At 39.0% G+C, this 22304-nt stretch overlaps 1 protein-coding gene across 5 annotated transcripts; it reads left to right on the top strand.

The window, feature by feature from the left end:
* Nucleotides 1-16145: 16145 nt before the first annotated feature.
* On the top strand, nt 16146-21068 carry LOC111906347 (uncharacterized). Of its 5 annotated transcripts, XM_042900430.2 has the most exons (7): nt 16146-16515; nt 16590-17523; nt 17617-17686; nt 17827-17884; nt 17981-19778; nt 19854-20103; nt 20183-21068. In XM_042900430.2, exons 2-7 carry the CDS (start codon nt 17488-17490, stop codon nt 20929-20931), a joined length of 2961 nt encoding a protein of 986 aa, XP_042756364.2. In that variant the 5' UTR covers nt 16146-16515; nt 16590-17487; the 3' UTR covers nt 20932-21068. The 5 variants fall into 5 exon arrangements, with proteins under 5 accessions (XP_042756364.2, XP_042756363.2, XP_023757875.2 ...); XM_042900429.2 differs by having other exon boundaries at nt 17827-19778; XM_023902107.3 differs by having other exon boundaries at nt 17755-19778.
* Nucleotides 21069-22304: the final 1236 nt, after the last annotated feature.

Genomic DNA, 22304 nt, shown 5'->3' with positions numbered 1-22304 from the left:
AACCTCTGCCTGACCTGCTGTATCTACTCTGACGTCTGAAGCACGATCTCTGTACTTCCCATCACACGTTGCTCTACCTCTCCCCAGCAAATGGGGTCCGATACCCCCTTCCCTAAAACAACTCAAAGGGTGGCATACTAATGCACTAATGATGGCTGTTGTTGTAGGAAAACTCTGCCAAGGGCAAATACGGGCCACAATTTCCCCCGAAATCTAATACACATGCCCGAAACATATCCTCGAGCGTCTGAATCTTTCACTCGCTCTGAAGTGTCCACAGACATCACCATGGTAAACTCTAGCTCATTTATCATATTCATCTTCGATACCGAGCACCAGGTCATCTTTTGGCCCCACAGCTGAACCCCCAAAGGTCACACATAACATGATCCAAAATATCTCACTAACTTCCTCCCCGTGACCACTATCACGGCCCAGTGACACGCAAGTCACGAAATTCCCTTTTCCTCATAAAAAAAAATACAATCCAATCGAAGATCGACTCAGCTCTAACCTCTGGCGTCTGCTGCGCATATTCTCCCGTGCGCCTCGCTGACCCTCCCAACAGAGACGGAGACCCCAGTCTCGCCCCGGTTTAACCACTAGGCTCCAAAAACTCAACACTAGGGCTACTCAAGCCTAAAACTCTTCTGCATCATGCACTTATCGGAGAACACTCCATCATCACACTCTCTTGCCGTCTAGTGGGTACTATGGCTTCCCGCAACATTACGACAACCTCTGACTAGTGAGTACTACGGCTCCCCGTAGTATCACAACGCCAACTAACTAGTGAGTACTACGGCTCCCCTTAGTACCACGACTCCCTCCCTCTGACTTGTGAGTACTACGACTCCCCGTAGCATCACAACACCCTCTTACTGGCGAATACTACGGCTCCCCGTAGCATCACGCCTCCCTCTCTCTCTCTCTCTGACTTGTGAGTACTACGGCTCCCCGTAGCATCACAACACCCTCTGACTGGTGAATACTATGGCTCCCCGTAGCTTCACCCTATACTCTCATTCTCATTACAACGCCACACTATGTTCACTAACTCATGCACCGAAGTCTATCATAGATAGTTACACACACACACTTGCCCCGATATGCATTACAGACTCTGGCGGCAACCGCCATAACACATTACCTCTGCGGAGATCCACTTCCTTAAATAATCCCTCTTGATGACAATACACGAAGGGCTCCCACTGGAATCGTGGATACATGATACATCACTAGTCATCTTAAACCCAAGACTCTAAATAACTCTGAAATCGGGACGCTATACGCAGAAACCACGAAACACCCTAACAGAGCACCACAATGTCCTGCGTCTACCATTGATTCCCTTACTCCCAGCACCATACACATACAAAAATACATTTCCTCTGAATCCCATAATAATTTCCTATTTCACTCAATGCGCAACTTTAGTGCATCCAAACACTCAATTGGAATACAAGGAAGGCGCTAACTCTTCAGAACACACTGATAATCCTCCGAAACCCTTTCCTCAAAATCCAAGCAAGAATACACATCCCAGCCCGGGAGTTGGCTACTCGACAATCTTCTACCCATATTTCAACCCAGAAGTTCTCAACTGCCCATACCATCATTACGAGTCTTCCACTTGAAACGACTCTAACCACCACCAGATTCCTGACCATTGACCACCCGCCGTGGAGACACCCATCCTTCTCTCAGACATATACCACATGCATTATCTAGCCCTGCACCTTTCCTTGATCACCAATGACCCTGATCTCATGAATTCAAGCCGCAAGTTTCTGTATCCAACCCCTAACCGCTCTTGCATAAATCTCTGGTTCTCTCAATAAACCACCCGGTTCTCCCCCACTTAGGGTTCGAACCATCACTATCTGACACATCAACAACCTCACAAACTATTTTCACCAGCAATAACGCACCTGCCCCTGGAAGTGCTATGCAACGCCCGATAATCCCCTTTAAGGAAATCAATCGATCTCATAACTCTGAACCTCAGATGAAATCCTCAATAACTTCTCGTCATGACTGCCTCTAGTCGTTCCAAGTCTCGTACCAATCCAATACCAAACAACTCAACTGTCCAATAACATCACTGACTCATAGACTGGACCATGAAATCATCATACTCCCCCACCTCGACTCATCAACCGAAGTTCCAACACATGGATCATCCCAAGAACAGGGACCCACTTCCATATTCAATACCCAACATGGATAGAAAAACCACTGCACTGATTAACTCAACTGGACTCCCCACTGATACCTCTACAATACGCCCTACTATACTCAAATAGGTGTAACGTGGTCCTCGACTATCTCAGTCCCAACTGACTATCTGCTCATGGTAAATCACTGCCTCGCGGCACACATGCTACCTGATACTCTGATGGAAAATCATAATCAATGACAACCTGCAGGGTTTACCCCCAAACCCAAAACTTAAACATCATGCCTCTCATGTTCCGCACACGAACATAAATAGCACCACCCAGGTCATAGTAGGTGACATCTCCTTTATCGACTGATTGCTCAACTCAGACCGAAATTCTCCCCTCCCACTGACTCCTTACCAAAATACTATGAAAGGCTCTCGACCTCCCTTTCAAGGGACGCCTCTTCGAACTCAATCATGGCTCACAGGCCTAAAACCCATAGCGTCCAATCTCTACCTCATCAATCGTGACCGGATAACTAGAGAACCACAAGCATCATTCATGACGAACCATGGTACTCATCCCATGACACTTCTTCTCAATATGCTCCGGTGTATGGTACCCGAACCATAGCATCACTCCTCCATCTGCTCCGATGTATGGTACTCAAACCATAACATCACTCCTCAATCTGCTCTGATGTATGGTACTCAAACCATAACATCACTCCTCAATCCGCTCTGATGTATGGTACTCGAACCATAACATCACTCTTCAATCCGCTCTGATGTATGGTACTCGAACCATAACATCACTCCTCAATCTGCTCCGATGTATGGTACCCGAACCATAACATCACTCCTCCATCCGCTCATTAGAACCTTTAGAATACTCCCTGTATCAAGTATGGGTCCTCTACTTTCAGTAGTACGGGCCCATACTACCTGCCACATCTACCCATACTTTCCACACGGACTATCCTAGAGCTCCTAAGTAACTGCTCGACCTTCTCGTTCACCAATTCCGTCGCGCGCTCGCTCCCCAACGAAATTCTCTACTCTGCCATCGCACTCATATCGTTAAGGTTACTCCCTAGGCTCTTCCAAGATTCCCACACTTCTCTGCCATTAGCTGCTGAAGAACTCCTAATGATGCCAGCCATCTACCTCCTGAATATCGTCATATTCGCTTGGTAGCTGACTCCCATCATCGAGTGTTCCACAAAGCACGAAGCAAGCAGCATTCGAGCATCGAAGAATATATGTGACTCACTCTAGGTGATAACTCCGCTTGCTCTGCTCATCCTCGAAAGTACCACCGAACACTACAACTCTTCCCCTCGCGGGTTCTAACTATTCTTTTGCTAAGTACCACGGTACTTATCTAGGTATCTCCCCGAGATTACTCCTCTACTCAAATTCCCTAAAGGATTCCAACTAAATATTCTCACTCATCACATACTCAAAAGCACATCGCATATAACAACAATTCCTAGGCTAAGGCATCACAAATCAGGCCACTCTAGTCCTAAGATATGGAATACCTAGCCTATCTTTAGCATGCAATAATATCTCATATAGTGCATCATAAATATCTCATAACACAAAAGTAAGGGGTATTTTGGGAAATCACCGTCCGGGCTCTGGCTGATTGTACACACTACTCTTTCTCGCTTTCTCTTTAAACTCTTATTCGCTTTAGAAAATTATTTCTTTGAAAACTTTTCTTACTTCCTCAGTTTGAGTCCAGATTTACCCGAAAGGTGCATCTGAATCCCTCAAACCAAGGCTCTGATACCAACTTGTAACACCGAAAATTTCAAAACAATTTTTAATTTTGAAAGTAATCGTTTAATTCTTAAAAACACTTTGCTTAAAATCTCATTCATAATCGAATTACAAAACATAAATCCATTTTCACTTGCATAATAAACTAGGATCCTCGAAACATGACTCTTTCTCAGGTGTGTACAATCCAGCCGATGCCGTCCCGTGATCCTGAGAGAAACCTGAAACACATAACACAAAACATTGTAAGCACGAAGCTTAGTGAGTTCCCCAATATACCACACATAACACATATTAGCCACTCGAGGCTATAACTCTGTGGGTCCGTGGACCCTACTCTGTGAACCTTCCGGTTCTAACTCTATGAACCTTCCGGTTCTAACACTGTAAACATGCACAACATAAATCACATAGAAACAATGCAGTACAACACATAACATACACATCATACAAATACTCTGTGACATAACTCTGGTTACCTACTCAAGGTAAAGTATAGTGACAAGACTCACCTGGCAATTAGAAAGCAATTATCTGCACATGCGAACCTCAGACTCGCCACCGCCTAACACATAAGGCAAATATCTCTAATTAATACTCGAAGTCCCAACTCTAATTAACTGACGATTACTCTTTCCCTCTCTAGTCAGGTAATGGGTAAAAGACCATTTTACCCCTCCCTGACCTCTATTACCTCTGTTGACCTAAACTCCCAAAGTCAACATAAGACAACTCAAGTCAACTGTCAACACTGACCAGACTCGTCGAGTACACAAGAGTGACTCGGCGAGTCCATGCGGGTTCTCTAAATCCTTTTTAAACCTCTTAGACACGACGAGTTCCCTCTCGACTCGTCAAGTTACTTGGCAACGAAAAGCGGGGCAATCCCGACTTGACTCGTCGAGTCTGCCTATGGACTCGACGAGTTGCTCCCATGACAACTCTCACCTGACCTTCTAAGGTCAGATCTGCTTCACCAAACCATAGATCTAACTCCCTCAAAGCCAATAACCACGAAAAGGCGAACCTTGGGCACTCATGCAAGGTTCTACAAGCTCATTTGGGTGAAACCCTTCATTACATAACAACCCTAGCTCAAAACTCCAAATAGAATGCATAAAGCAGGATGGAAGGGACTCTCTGGACCTCTTTGGGTCCGAATCTATGACTTCACACTCAATGGGACACTATACTCCACAAATCAAGCCATAAAAGAAGCTAGAAAACCCTAAAATCACCAATCTTACCCAAAACAGAAAAGGGAGAACGATTTGATACCTCTATGGTGAAGATGCTAGCTCAGAAGCTCTGAATCGACACCCCCCTTGACCTCCCTTTGCTGGAGATGACTACTCCATTGCACAACCACCTCAAGAATGCTCCAAAATGGCTCTTCTTCACTCTCACAGTTCTCTGGTTCGATAGGAGTCTCTCAAAGGTGTAGGTGGCCGCCACTAAAGGCCATAAGGGCCTTTAAATAGGTCCCAAACCCGGACAATTAGGGTTTTCACTGACAGCGCCGACTCGGCGAGTCCAAATACCCGACTCGTCGAGTCCCTTCATTAAACTGGTCCCCAAAACGCGATCCTACTCAACGAGTTGAGGCATCAACTCGCCGAGTCTCCTCATTCCCCAATATAAAATACTCAAATTCCCATACCTGGATATCTGGATGTTACACTGAGTCTACAATATGACTGGTCCGCCTGCACCGGGCCTTCAGTCGGCCTTGTCCACTCTCCGAGCCTCGGCATGTCTGGTCCACCCTCTTGGGGCCTACAGTCTATCCGGACCGCTCGCTGGGCCTTCGGGACAACCGGTCCGCCCTAGGTATGTTGGCCTACAGCACAAAGCAGGACCCGCCTCAACCCAACCCCAGTCAAACAACCATGTGCACATAAACATACAATCATATATCAATTCACGACTAATCAAACCGATCTTAGCAGATCACATACATAGCACATCCCTACCAGGATTCCAACCTAACCGGTCACTAGCATAGTATCATCCTATAAACCAGGATACCGACCCTAACCGGGTTTCTAACACATACCATCCTAACTACCAAGATGCAATCATAACAAAGCAATAACATAACAACAACTACCCGGATTTCCATCCGATAAAGGGCTGGCCTTGGTCCCTTAGACCCTGTTGATATAGTGAGGATAACTCACCTCGCAACTGCTGACTGAAAAGATAAGATCACGCTGCTCCAACCTCCGACACAAACTCCACCACTGATAATACCAAAAGACTAAACTCAATAAATACCAATAATTACCAAAATACCCCTAGAAGTCAACTGGCCAACTCTTGGTCAAAGTCAAAGTCCTCAGTCAAAGTCAACCATCCTGACTGACTCTACTCGTCGAGTCAACCCTCTGACTCGTCGAGTCCCTATACTCAGAATCTCCCAATCCACGATTCAACTCGCCGAGTCGCCCTAAGACTCGCCGAGTCAACCCAACTCTGAGTCACTTCCTGCTCAACTCACCGAGTCGTCCCTCGACTCACCGATTCACCGCTCAACCAAAAAGGTTAGGACCTTACGACCATACTCGTCGAGTCCAAGAACAGACTCGCCGAGTACAAGGCAATCTTCAACAGACTCGTCGAGTTGTTCTTCCAACTTGTCGATTTCCTGCCTATCTTCATCCAACTCGCCGAGTACACCCATGTGACTCGCCGAGTACCTCTAGTTCTTAATCCATACAGTGGCTTTCTAAGCCATGCAGGGACTTCTAACCATAGATCTACTCTCCTACAACCCATCCATCACATAAAGTGGCAAACTTTACGTGAATCCAAAGAGATCTAAGCATAAAAAACTCTTGGGCTAGGGTTTGGGACAAGAAGGCTTCACTAACAACTCAAGGACAGGGGCTTTATGCACTTCTGGATCATCTTTATTCCAGATCTAAGGTAGCAACCTCAGATCCCACCTCCAACCCGGAATAACTCTAAATAAGCTCCCAAAAGCTCCACAATGATAGATCTAGAAGCTCAAAAGTTCCAGCAACGATTTATTACCTCAAAAGGAAGTTCCAACTGCAGAATGAACCAAATCTCTGCAAAGCCCCTTGCTCCAACCTTCTTAATCTTAAATGATCTCTTCACCAAGCACTTATCAAGGTTTCAAATGCTCTCCAATGCTCTCACAAACGGATTTAGGGTTTCTGGAATTCAAAAGGGGCTAAGGGGACTGAGGGGAGGGCATTAAGTCCTTTAAATAGGGTGCAACCCCGAAGATTAGGGTTTTTCTCTCTTCAGCACCAACTCGCCGAGTCCAGCCGCCGACTCGCTGAGTTGGCCACTTTACACGCGACCAGAATCGCGACTCTACTCGCCGAGTCCACCCATGGACTCGCCGAGTTGACCATCCTTATTTACACTTTGAACCCTAAACTTGCACTCCTGAACTCGGGATGTTACATTAATGAAGGACTTAATGAATGCATGAAGCCCTTAATTCCATAAAGTTGGCACCTTTATGCCAAAAGAGTTCATGTAGGCTTTAGATATGAAGGAATAAGCATTTGGGATGTAACAACTGTTCCGGGTATTGATTAATTTATACAATTTTTAGGGTTTTTTTGCAAAGACTTGGCGAGTTGACATGCTTCAACTCGTCGAGTAGAGACTAGTTGGGGACGCGGGATTTGGATCCTACTCGACGAGTCGGAAGACCCCAACTCGACGAGTAGGCACTATAGAGGAAACCCTAAATTTTTAAGTTTTGCATCCTATTTAAAGAACATATTCTGCCTTTTGTAGCCTCCCTTATCACCCTACTAGCCATAGAAAGCCCTAGTTCGACCTTGTACCTCCGTAAGTGAGACAAAAAGCTTTTGTGAGCAATTTTGGGGTATTTGTGAAGGATTTTAGAGCTTGGAGAAGAAGGAGCAAGGATAAGATAAAAAGAATCAACATCTACTCTGTAGTGGCCATCGTCTTGAAGTATAAAGTCGTCGCCTTGATCTCTAATTGATTATATCCTTTTTCTTGGAAGTAAATGACCATTTTTTGTGCAAAATGGAGTCAAACCTGGATCTAGACTCATCACAAGGATATGGTTCCAAATCTGGACCTCTATAGGTCCCTAATGACATAAAGTTGCCCACTTTATGCATCTTAGCCCCTTTTCATGCACAAGAACCTTGTAGGAAGCTTAGTTTTGAAGTTATAGTCTTGAAGGGCCTTGCATGCACGTAAAGTTTGTAACTTTACGTGGTATCTGCACTAGGGGAGGTTGGATCCGAAGTTTGGGACCTTAGATCCCACTAAAAAGGGCTGAACATGAGAGGGACTGAAGGAACTCGTCGAGTCGAGTAAGGTTTACTCATTTTCGGGTCTTTCGAGTGAATTATAAGAAGGATTAGGGTTTTCGGCCTTCATGAGTATTCGGTTTCCTTGACATGGAGGGACTTGGCGAGTTACACAGGTAACTCAACGAGTTGATAAGTTACTCAGGTAAGTCAACGAGTTGCTGGATGCACTCAACGAGTTGTGTGCATCATGGACTGTTGACCATGACTATTGACCTTGACTTTGACCAGGGATGACTTTGAGGGTATTTATGGGATTGTGAGAAGTTAATCACTTGATGATTATAGGAAGATGAGGAAGAGCAGTGCGTGGGATATACGTGACCTTAGCTTATCAGTTAAACATTCTTGAGGTGAGTCTTCTCACCATACCAATGGGTCTAAGGCACCAAGGCAAACTATTTTGTAGAGATGTGTGGTATACTTGTTGTGTAGAGATATGTGGTATGATAGTTAGATATGTTAGCTATATATATGTGATACTTGCAGGGAAGACCATGGGAGGAGCCCGTGGCACTTGGATGTATGACCATGTAGGGGAGCCCATGGCTTTCCAACTACAGACCATGGGGGAGCCCATGGCATTTGGATGTAAGACCACGTGGGGGAGCCCATGGATTTCCAGCTAAAGACCATGGGGGCCCATGACACTTATGTGTAAGACTATGTGGGGGAGCCCATGGCATCCTGGAGTAAGACCCTGGGAGGAGCCCACGACATCCTGATATGTTTGTATGCATGGATTATGTGGTAGAGATAGCTTTTAGAGCTAATATGATATGTGTTATGTGGATTGTGTGTAGGGTATGCTCTATGGGACTCACTAAGCGTTAGCTTACAATCTGTGGATTTGTTTCAGGGACATCTGAGCCCATGGTACTTATGATTGGTTTTAGGAAAAACATCCATTAGGTTCGTCAAAATTGAAATTTGACCTAATACTACAAAAGAAAAAGGAAATAAATATACATTAACAGAACAATTTAAGAAAATGGAAAAAATAACCTCAAGCCCAAAAGCCGATTTCCTTCAACTTGGTTTCCCATATTTGTTCCTTCATAATAATGTATCTGATGTTGTGCTAAATTGAAACAAAAGTCTCATTTGAATTTACATGTTTGTACCCCTTAATAGGATTTGGAAACTCGGCTCAAAAATAATTGTTAGAAAATCTATAGTCCAATAGCAAGTAATATTCAACAATACCATGTAAAATATACACATTTAGCAACATTCAGTCAAAATAAAAAGCTATGATGCTAACAAAATTACTTGCATATCTTTTAATTTCATGATAAATATACAAATAATACCAAAATTCACATATACAACTTCAGGGAAGCGTATAAATCAAAACTAGGCTAAATTTCATAAATTTATGGTAAAAAGTTAACTTTAATAAAGTCAATGACAAATTACACAAAATATTTTCCATTATGAAAAAGGGAACAAATCCAAATCAAGAAATATATATTATAATAGTAAAATTTATCACTAACTATCTACAAGGTGTTGATAGTATTGGCATTCCAAAATCTCGACATAAGGGTAGACTTGTAGAGAGTGGAACAATTGGATTGGAAAAGATCATTCCAAATCGAGAAGACTTATAACTTGCACATTTTAAAGTCCTACAACATATGACAATCATTGCTCCATATATAAATGAGCACAAAAGAACACTAGAATTTTCAAATCGTGGTAGGAGCAATAGATGGTTGGTTAACGAACATAACAAAACGTTCTCATAATGGTTAAAAGACAACGTGAGAGCAAGTTATGGCATCGATAGTGTGGATCAAGCTGTAGTACATCTAGGGAATGGTCCTGACGATCTTGTAGCACCATACCAAGGATACGACATTAATGGTTATACATTTTACACTAATCAACAAGATGGAAAAGTACGCTTCAAAATAGTGGTGTAACAGTACTAGCCTCAACTAAAGTATATGGAGATAGTCATGATACAAGGGTGAGGATCACCAAAGAATCACACTATGGCGTCATTCAGGAAATATGGAAATTGAAATATGATTCCATCATTATACCTATGTTAAAATGCAAATGGGTTGACAACCAACGAGGTGTTAAAGTTGATAATGATGGTTTTATAGTTGTTGAACTTACCACAAACGAATATGTACCAGAACCATTCATCCTAACTAAACAAGCTACCCAGGTATTCTATGTTGAGGACCCAAGTTATGCATAGAAAACAACATATACATGGTGTTGATGATGTTGTGGACGAGGAAGAGTATGATCAGTTTGATGAACTACCCCCATTTTCTATCGACATTGCATCTTCAAATGATGATGTCGATGACGCCACTTACTTACGGTCATATCACAATGAAGGAATATGGATATCATAACCCACATATGGGGTAAAATGAAGAGGATTTGGGCGAGGTCTCAGACAAAGATAAGACAAATATATGATTGACGATGAGACGTGTCATTATTTAATATCTTTTAGTGTCGTGTGAATTTTAATTATTTATGTTTGTATTAATGTTTTAGTTTGAACATATTTCCATGAATGTTTTTAATTTCCATTTGGATGTTTAAGACTTAAGTTTTTAAAATTAGGATATGTTTGCATCAAGAATTTATTCATGTTTAATTATCAATTTTATTTATGGAATCTGACCCACGAACCCAAATCTGGTAGTCACGATGCTGGTGGTGGCTGTGGCAGTTGTGGTAGTGGTGGTGGGTGATGGTGGTGGTGGTGGTGTTTAGCAGGTCACTATAAAATATGGTGTGACCACTATTTCTTATTTTTATACAATTAATAAAGCTAGTGAAAGACTATTTTGGAGATTACTTGTTCTCAAATTAAGATCTATCGGTTCTAACCTTAGGGACTGAATCTCGTACCTATCACCCACATACTTTGGAAAATAAAACAAGTTATTTGATAAGAAACATGAATATGATTGTAAACATTGCATTAATCTAGTATAACCTAATTATATTTTGAAAACTCACTACATTATCCGGCCCGATTTGTTTTTTTAGTTAAAAAATTCATACTTAATCTAAATTATATTATTACACTAATCATCAAAATGAAATTCGTCAACCTTTTGGGTATCCTAAGTTTTGCAGGATTCGTTACTTAACTTCAACATTTCGTAAGTTATAAAATTGTAGAATAGTTAAAAGTTCTTATAAATAATGCATCTTTGATAAAATACTTATAAGATTGAAATTAAACATGTTGTCAATATATTTTTCTTCTTGTATCATAATAAAAAAATATTATATCTTTGTGTTAGAGTTTCCTTTAAAATTCATATTATACTAATAGTTAGAGTTAGAAACAAAATAATACACAATAATTTGAAAAAAAAAAGGCATGGGCTCTAAATTGGTAAGGTATCATTTGCCCCTTAAACAAAAACATAATTTTATGCCAAAAATATATAAAAATTAAAGTGGTTTTGGCTGAAACTTTTTGAGTTAACCCGCATGAAAATTCAATATACCACCACAAATTTTGAGGTAGAATCAGACCCCATACCACGTTGTCACTCCTTACCCTCCTCTTCTTCTCGGCTGCAACAACCAGCAGTTTTACCACCTCACCGTCATCTTAAACCTTTATTCTCAACCCTTCAACTCGTGACCTTCCAAATCGTGACCTATGTATAGTTAAGGTCTGATCGGGTTGGTATATTTTGACATGACAACCTGAACACTACACGATTGCCAGACCTACTTTTCATGATGTTTCAAAAAAGAAATCTTAATATTTTCAACTTCTATTTTATACAAAAAAGTCCTAAATTGAAATTTGACTCATTTATGGCTAATCGATCTGAATTTCATATTTATTTTATATTAGGAATGAAGATTTGGATCCATCGAACCGACCCTATATTGTACCGACGTCAGAACAAACCAAGTTTTTTTACTTAATGGACAGGTTTCCAGTTATTCGTTCTCATTCAACCGGTTCCCAATCCAATCTGGTTTGGGACATGTACGTATAAAAGAAGGGATTTCAAAAAAAATACATGTTTTTTTGTGAAATCAATACATTATTTTTATAAGGATATATATATATATATATATATATATATATATATATATATATATATATATATATATATATATATATATATATATATATTAGAAGTTCAATAAGCAAAATGTATAATTGAAACTTATATAAAAATATAAAGGACTAAGCTTGAAAATTTTAAGCTACTTAAGGTAATGAAATGAAATATATACCGTAGAAAAAAAAATCAACCATTTACCTTTTAGATTTAGTCTGAAAATTGTATAACCCGCCACAAATTTTTGGATATCCCGCCATAGAAATTGTATAACCCGCCACAAATTTTGGTAAAATCAAAACCCCAATCACGTTGTTACTCCTTACACCTCCCGTTCTTCTTCACTGCATCAAGCAACTGTCGATTTGAATCAAGCTGTGCCTTAACAGACGATTCCTCCTCATTGTCCTGACTATAATCCGATGCCTAAAACCCTTATCTTTTCCTCGATTTTCCCTATCCCCTACCTTATATCAGGAGATCGCCAAGTCATTGCTAAGGCAACATTACTCGTATACACGACTCTACATCTCAATTGGCCCTCTTCCCCAAAACAACAAAACAAAATTCTTCACAGCATCTCTCCTCTCGTAAGTATACTTCCCGATCGTTTAATGTTTTGCACCGTCTCCTAGAGTATCGTTAATTCTTGTCACGTAAGTTGTATGCCTTTTTGTTGATGAACAATTATAGATATCAGTTGTACCATCTTCCTCATTGGTTATGTTTACTTTTTATTGGTAATTTATCATTTTTTGCTTTAGATTAAACTGATTTGAATTGTAATTTGTTGCTTAATCACTAATATGAACACCTCCTGATGGAATAAGCAACACATTTTTAGAATTGAAGCATCACATATTTGTTACATGCATGTTTAAGCAGAAAGACTAGATCTTATGCTTCAGTCAATAAAGAAGCTAGTGCCCCTGTTAGTAGTCCCATGATTTAGTATTATTGTATGTAGGGTTCTTATTTTTAGCATAGAGTAACTTCTAGTCATCCAATAAATTGTAATCTTTTTTGTTAGTAAGATATGCAGAAAATTGTTTCACTTGGTCTTCAACAGTTTACTTCTTTTTTCTGGAGATTTGCCATCTCTCTAATAAGGCTGTATCAATCACACGCTTCCTTTTTAATTCAGTTATCTGTTTTGCTTAAAGGATGTTATATGTACCTACTACAATGATTATAATAATTAAGTTAATTATCGTTAACATAATTTTTCATTCACCTGAAACAAAATTAGCTATAAGAAATTTGATTGTTTTGGCCTTAGAAATTTAAAATTAAAATCTAATTCATCTAGTACTTAGCAGCACATCCAAACTCCCCTTTAGTCTCATGGTTTATTGGGTAATACCTGTTATCAGTGTGGTCAGAGGATTAGGTTTCTTTTTCTCTCTTTGGTTTTGCTTTACTTTATTAAGTAGATAGACTCTTCCAAGTGGGGCTAAACTTTTATTTTATGAGATTACTGCATAGGCAAGGCATCATCGGGTTACTATGTTTCACTGTGTGGCCCCTATAGTTCTAATGCTCATGTCTCATGTTCTGCCCCTGATGATGGGATAAGATATTTCATTTTTAAACTCAAAACCATTCCTCATCATCATAAGGATATAGGCCTTTTGTTTCAATCAAACGACAAAGTAAGCATTGTGAATTGTATCTCATCTCCAGCAAAACATTATAATTATATATACCATCTATACCAGTTGATGCTATTCTTTTATTCTATTGTCTTACTTACTAGATATGTTTATATTTTGGTAACTAATAGTGTTATAGGAATACAACATTAAATGGATGATTATGTTGTATATATTGATTTGATTTGATGTTGTGTTTAAAGTAATTAAAATAACCTGTCATCTAATTGGCTCTAGAAAAAGCATAATAGATATTAATCAAACGAGTTTGTTATAATGTAGCTCATGGGTTAGTTGCACAACCATACAATTACTAGCCTGACTACATATAGATATCAATCAAACGACAAAGTAAGCGTTATGATATCATGTTGAATTGTTTTTGTAATCTGTTCAGGTAGGTGGTTGAGCTATTTGCAAATCATCTACAATAAAGATGATGAATGATCAGCCACAACAACAACCGGTACCACAGCCATAGCCACAACCACAATTTCAATTGTATGGAAGCTCACTAAGGTAATTCATCTTATTACTTATCCACTAGTTAGATGTATTTTCGTTTGTTATTTATGTTTACCTTCTATCACAATTTTAGTGCAACCAAGCTGGTGTATTGGAACGTGAGCTGAGTGGGCATTATGTAATGAATTGGATCTTTGATTTTGTGCTGAACAGACAACATGGATTTCCGAGTAGACTAAGTACTTCTTAAAAAAATCTTTTCTTCTAAAGCAAGAAACAAATTGTTTCGTTATTTAGTAGTTTTAATTTTATTTTCATATAGTTTGGTACCCTTTGGAATGAGAAAACTGCATTTGACGAAAAGGCATTGGTTACAACTGTTGCTACATGGGCCAGAGAATTTCTGAAAATTTTTATGAATGATGTGGTTGTCTAAAAGTGCTTATAAGGTTAGTTGTTAATCTTTATAACATCCTACTTTTAGTTTGATGATTGTTTGCTAAATTCAACTCTTTTAAAATGCTAGACAAAAAACTAATTATTTGTCGTGTTTTGTTTTTTCAGTGGGGATGAAGGATAGCTGTTGTGTTTTGTTTTTAAGTGAGGTTGGAGGATAGCTGCAACACTTGATTATACACCTGGGAAAACAATTTTATTTTTGAATTTATTTATGTAAGTTTTATGTAGTAGTAAATGACCAAATCAAGTAGTTTTTAGCAGCACTTAAGCATGTTTTTATCGATGACTATAATGATTGGTTATTTAACATGTTCATCAATGCATAATTTTTGTTTTGTTTTGAATGTTTGCTTTGGATGCAAGTATCCGTTTGTGTTTTTTATGCATTGTTTTCTTTATATTATAGTTATTTGAATAAAGTTGTCACCAATTTAATTCTTATAACCATGCTTTTGGGATTATAGTTGGTTTTTGGAAGGCTAAAAAAAGACCCGGTTATTTGAATGGAACCGATCCATATTTAATGTTTATATGACCCGGTTTGGGGATTGGAACCGGGCTCTTTTAGACATATATGACCCGGTTTTGTATGGTTGGACCGCGACATAATCTGCATATATGATCAAGTACCAGGGGTTATGTTTCTCTTATATGTCCCGGTTTTATGAATAACCGGGTTCTTTTGTGTTAGATAGGCGTCAGTTTTAAAACCGGGTTCTATTCCTTTTTCCACATAGGTCTCGTTGGCTTTAGGACCCGGTTCAAAACCGGGTTATTTAAATGAAATAACCGGTTCCTATAAGTTTTTTTTGTAGTAGTGGTTGTCATTATGGTCATTATTCACTTCACCTCCCCAATAACTTGTTTTCAATATGATCTCATGTTATCATTTGGACAAATATATTTTATATATTTTTTAATGTGACTTTTTTTTTTCTAATTCAAGCATATATATTATTTGTAAACTCAAGTTGTAAATATCGCAAAGAGTATTCTTTCTTTAAATGTGATTTTTGTAGAACCTATTAGAACCTAAACTCTTAATACCTTGACTCTTTTTACAATCTTAGACAGAATTTATTTTCATTTTTGGCTATTATATATATATATATATATATATATATATATATATATATATATATATATATATATATATATATATATATATATATATATATATATATATATATATATATATCCTGATTTACAACTACCAGACGAACAGAACTGATTTCTCCCCACACTCTCAAATTCTCTCGGTCGTCACTATCATATTCAGTCGGCACCGCCACTAGCGGTCCACCCCGACGCACCACCATCGACCGCTCACCGCCCCCACCGGACCACCATCGACCCTCCCTTCACTTCCAAGGACTTCATACCCCCAGTTTATTCTTATTTTCTTTACCTGGAAAGCAAAGGGTTTTGGGTTCCTTCAACTCCATCTCTATTAGGCTTATTGTTTCCTTCTCAGTTCTTATCCCTCTTTCAATTTTCACTTCTTTTGGTAATTTCGTCGACTCCTATGGTTAGAATGACTTCTTCTTCACATTGTCGGCATAATCGTCTTACTCCTTCTCCAGGTATGTTGTGTTCTTAAAATTCATCCTTTTCTTTCATTTGTTTCCTCCCTGTCTTACTATTGTTTCCAACGTAGGGACTCAAGGTAGCCCTAAATCGGTTGAAGGAATATCTCACTCTATTTCAATTTGGCATATTACACGAGCAGAATTCTTCTATTTCAGAACATTCCGAGATTCGACTTCATTTGAAGATTTCAATGGATAAGTTTGGATATTGATACGAAACACTTTCGCTATTAGATTATACACAATTTGGCAAGATATATCCATCAGCTCCTAAGTAGTAAAACCAGAAGCATAAATGGCAATTTTGTATTACAAGAATTACTAGGTTTTTCATTATGAAGTGAATCTAACGATACTCTCTCACCCCTTTGAATGGGTATATTAGGATATATCTGTTTTGGGATAGAAAAACTCATCAAATTGACAAGTTATACGTATCAAATCATGTTTTTTATTTGGAACTTGATTTTCATTACATTTTGATGGTAGGGTTTAATTGCAAGTTTTTTTCTTGGTGGCTGTATTTCTATTGCCCTTCTCTTGGTTCTGGTGAAAAAAACCTTTTTCCTTTTCCTTTTCCTTTTCCTTTTCTCTTTCTAACCTTGATTATTTAATGTTTAGACAAAACTGCAAATTTGGTCCTTGTGGTTTGGCAAAACCTTTGGATGGGGTCCAAAAAGTTTCCAGCTTGCACCAAAGGTCCAAAATCAAGGTTTTCATGGGTTTTTAGTCCATTCCGTCATTGACCGTTTGTTTGGGGCCGTTAGTGCCTTCACGTGCCCTCCATGTGAGGGCATTTTGGTCATTTTAGGTCCTAGCCTCCGTTGCCGCCACTTCAATTAATTAGATTGCAGACTGTACACTCCTTCGTCTTCTACTCATACCTCTTGATTCAAACGCAAAAACCCTAACGATCGTCTGAAAATTGGATTGTGTTCCTGCTTTTGAAAATGTGGGGACTTAGAAATGTTGGAGAGATTGTCAACGTTCAAGAAGTTTATGGTAAGATTCAAACTTAGAAAAACTCTGTATTTTATGATCAAGCTTCAAAATTTGAAAAACTGTAACTAACAATCGTCTCTTTCTGTTTTGAAGCTGGTTACCCCAACATATTCTCTATTGAACTTCATCACGGAGGGAGTTTCACAAAGTTTCCAAATATCAGGTATATTAATGGCCAAGTAAGGTACTTTGATGTTGTCGACATTGATGAATTTTCTGTTCATGAACTAGACTTGATGATGAGAGAATTAGGGTATGATGGTACTGAAATCATGTATTACCATTTCCGTTTGCCTAATGAAGGATTTGACTTTGGACTCCGAGCATTAGGTAACGATGATGATGTGCGTAATCTCTCACGGTATGTTACCCATCATAACAAAATGATTAAAGTGTACACAGAGCATGGTCAAACGAACTTGCTTACATATTTTATGTCCCCAACTGGTCCAAGAAGGGTTATAATAGAAGACATGGAGAAGCAGGATTCCATTAGACCCTCATCACCTGTAGTTGCTCATGAAGTGGTAACTCCAATCCAAATTGATGTTGGTGAGGGTGATTTAGGGTTAGCATTAACCTTATACAAATCAGCAACACCTGAATTTAGTAGGTCTAAAGGTTGGAAACATAGTAAAGGGGCATCGTCTTGTAGTACAAAGCTTAACTTGGATTGGGAAGGTGCTGAAAAAACAATGGCAAGTGGTGAAGTTGATAAGGGTAAGGGTGTAGAAGGATTTGTAGATGAATTTGTTGTAGTTGATGCAGAAAAAGAGTTAAACAAAGAGATTTATGTGAATGAAGAACTTGATGTGAACAAATCCAATGGTGAGGGTGTAGAAGGATTTGCAGATGAGGGGTATAGAGTTGTCATGGATAATGATCCTCAAGGAGTCAATGAATTTTCAACTAACATCAACATAGATGATGAGTTAATGACAAACTTCCAACCTTTTGAAGACCAAGATAGCATCCCATTTAATGGGTTTGAAGGCCAAGATAACATTCCTTTCAACGATGAGTGGAGACAAGAGGAGCCTGATGACATTGATTTTGAGAATCAAAACAGTGAAGATGAAGATAGTGACTTTATGATTGATGAGGACAACATAATTGAAGATGTTGACGTTGACATGGAGGATTTCAACCTAAATATTGATACAGAAGCAGAGTTCAATGGATGTCAAAGAATGGGTGGTCAAAGAAATGAAGATAGTGATGAAGAAGATGATTTGGAGGTAATTGACAATGACGAGTGGGATTCATTAAGTGAGGACTCAGGGGACAACAGGAAAAGAAGAGAAATGATCAAAGAGCTGGGGAAACAAACCTTATGTTCTGCTGGTGAGGTGCACAAGGTAGCTTTTCATATTGGGCAGAAATATAAAGCCAAGAAAGAATTGAAAGACAAAATTGACCTGCATGCTTTAGAGACAAGGAGGAATATCTCATTCACAAAAAACGACAAGAGTAGATTGACAGCTGTTTGTGATGGAACTGTAGTTTTAAATGCAAGTGGGGTAGGTGGACCTACCTCTGGGAAAAAGGTAAAGGGTAAAGATGTAAACTCAGATAAAGTTAAATGCACATGGAAACTTCATGCATCTAGGTCAAGTGAACAGGACTATTGGTTTATTAAGACCTATAATCAGAAACACATCTGCCTCCAAACACGAAAAATTAGATCTTGCACAGCAACATTTCTTTCCAAACGTATTATGGATCAGATTGAAGCTAATCCTGGACTGCCTGTTCGTGCCCTACAAGAGCAACTCCAATCAACTTATGGAGTTAGTATTTCAGAAGAGAAAGCATTTAGGGCAAGAGCATTAGCCACCAAAAATGTTGCAGGGGATTACGTAAAGCAATATGCAGCTTTGAGAGACTATGTACTAGAGCTACAAAAGACAAATGAAGGTACAACTGTAAAGATTGATGTGGTTTCAGAACCTGTGGTTTCATCCCCAACCAGGCAATTCAGAAGGATATATGTGTGTTTAGGTCCTTTGAAGAAAGGTTTTAAGGCAGGTTTGAGAGAATTTTTAGGCTTAGATGGAGCCTTCATGAAGGGACCTTTCCCAGGTCAAATACTAAGTGCAGTTGGTGTTGATTCCAACAATGGAACCTACCCATTGGCATATGCTGTTGTTGAAAGTGAAAACACTTCAAGTTGGAAATGGTTTCTTCAGTGTCTTGCAGAAGATCTTGAGTTGTATTCAAATTCCAACTTCACCTTTATCAGTGATAGACAGAAGGTACTATAGTTACATTTAATATTGCATACTAGTTGCATTACAGACTAATTTCTTATTTTGTTTTGGTGACAACAGGGTCTTCTACCAGCCATAGAACAATTGTTCCCTAATGCAGAACACAGGTTCTGTATTAGACACATATACCAGAACATGAGGATCAGATTTAAGACTACAGAATACAAGGAGTATTTTTGGAGGTGTGCTACAGCCACCACCATACCAGAGTTTGAAGCTGTAATGGTAGAGCTAAGGAATTATGACATAGAAGCATATCAGTGGCTCTTGAAAATCCCTCCACATCATTGGGCTAGAAGTCATTTTTCAGGTATTTTCTCAATTTGTTGTCTTATTTTTTATTGTAGTATAGATATACACTAACTGTTGTTTTGTTAATGAACTATTAGGAAGGGCAATTTCAGACATGTTATTGAATAACCTTTGTGAAGTGTTCAATAGCAAACTTGTTAAAGGGAGAGACAAACCCATTATCAGTTGTTTGGAGTTCATCAGAGAGTACCTTATGAAGAGAGTATGCAATGTGATGAAGGTGTTAAACAAGTGTCAAGGTCCATTAACTCCAACTGGTACTAGGATTTTGGAATCAAACACAACACTAGCTAGTAAGTATCATGCACGATGGAATGGGGGACAAAAGTATCAGGTTAAAGGTCCATGGAATGATCAACATGTGGTGGACATGGAGAAAAGGGAGTGTAGTTGTAGAAAGTGGGAGCTTACTGGAATTCCTTGCAAACATGCAATTGCAAGCCTAAATGAAATGGCAGACAATAATGAAAAGGTGGGAGAACTATACACCTATGTGCATAAGGTGTATTGGCTTGATACATGGAAAGAGATGTACTCCTTCAAGGTGGAGCCTATCAAAGGTAGAGCCATGTGGCCTAAGAGTGACTGCCCAACAACTCTTGTGCCTCCACCACACAACAAAGCTATAGGCAGGCCAAAAAAGAAAAGAAGGATTACAGCAGAGGAAAGGATTGAAATCCAGCAACGTAAGAGGCAAGCAAACAGTCAAAGTCAAAATGATAATGAAACTCAATCACTGAGCAGGAAGTTTTTGACTGTGACATGTAGTAAGTGTAAGCAAAAGGGTCACAATGCCAGGACCTGCAAGGCCAAAGATGGGAATTGATGTTTAAGTACTTTTTATGTTTGTGAAGACTTGTTAATGCACTTTAGTTGCTACTTTGTTGCCTTTTTTTTTGATCCATTTTGATAATGTACTTTGATGCCCTTATGATAATGTACTTTAATGCCCTTTGTTGGTAATGATTGTGTTTTGGCATTTATCTGCTATGGTCCCCTTTTGGTAATGTTGTTTGTTATTTGTTTATGTTGTACTGTCAAAGCATGAAGATGTTATGGCAATGTACTTAATGTATGCATATAAAACCATTACAATTGCATATCCAAACGTAGAGAAAAACCATTACACTTGCATATCATGTCAAGATCAAACCTTTATAATTTCATATTCATAAAAGGATAAAACCATTACACTTCCCATTGTCATAAAAGCATTACATATACAATGATCCAAAAGATAACACTTTTAAGTGGTTATTACCAACAAAAACATATATAAACCACAATTAAACCTTCTAGCACCAAAAGACCACATTTTTAAGTGGTTACTACCAACAAAAAAAGTCCTAACCTCTAATTCCTATTTCCAAAACAGCACAAACAACAGAAACAAAACCCACGAGACAAGCAAACACATCTTCAGCTGGCCCACTTCAACCTCATACCTATTCATTGTTCTCAACAGTCCTGGTATGATAACAGTTGATCTTTGACACATAGGGGGATCGAACCACCCCAAAAATCCACATCTGGATCCCTACAAGAATACATTAAAGTAGAAGAGTTATTGCATAACTACCGAAATACCATAACCTAATATGAGTTTGCTTACCATTTTAGGGCATGCATAGAAACGACGACCAGGGTTTCGTGAAGTCCATGAGGTTCGCACAACAGCAACGTTCCCACAGAAGCAGAGCACCATTTTTGAATCTCGTAGTAGTAGAAGTAGACGAGACACGAAGAAGAAGAATCCTTTGAGAGACGAAGAAGAAGCCCTTTTGTTGCTTCTCTGTAAATAAAAATGAAGAAGAAGAGGAGGATTGCGTATGAGTATGTATATAAAGGAGAAATATGATATTATTTAAAATAAGTACGTAAAATGACCAAAATGCCCTCACATGGAGGGCACGTGAAGGCACTAACGGCCCCAAACAAACGGTCAATGACGGAATGGACTAAAAACCCATGAAAACCTTGATTTTGGACCTTTGGTGCAAGCTGGAAACTTTTTGGACCCCATCCAAAGGTTTTGCCAAACCACAAGGACCAAATTTGCAGTTTTGTCTAATGTTTATTTTATTTTTATTTTTTTTAGATCAAGTGGATATGCCCTACTTCACCTTCTCAACCATTAATCTTATTCGGTGGCTTTCCCACAACTGTATGTATGATTTAAATTTTGATAACACTGTTTTT

This window comes from Lactuca sativa, chromosome 3 (assembly GCF_002870075.4).
Source record: "Lactuca sativa cultivar Salinas chromosome 3, Lsat_Salinas_v11, whole genome shotgun sequence".
Lineage (NCBI taxonomy): Eukaryota > Viridiplantae > Streptophyta > Magnoliopsida > Asterales > Asteraceae > Lactuca > Lactuca sativa.
Note: the sequence above shows the minus strand (reverse complement) of the source record. Positions and strands in the feature narration are given on the sequence as shown.

What these genes read in the sequence shown, in the direction of transcription:
- LOC111906347 (XM_023902105.3), top strand. Translation starts at nt 17,472, where the DNA reads ATGTGGGGACTTAGAAATGTTGGAGAGATTGTCAACGTTCAAGAAGTT. An exon ending in CAACGTTCAAGAAGTTTATG is followed by an intron (nt 17,524 to 17,616) that starts GTAAGATTCAAA and finishes TCTGTTTTGAAG; the next exon opens with CTGGTTACCCCAACATATTC. An exon ending in GGCTAGAAGTCATTTTTCAG is followed by an intron (nt 20,104 to 20,182) that starts GTATTTTCTCAA and finishes ATGAACTATTAG; the next exon opens with GAAGGGCAATTTCAGACATG.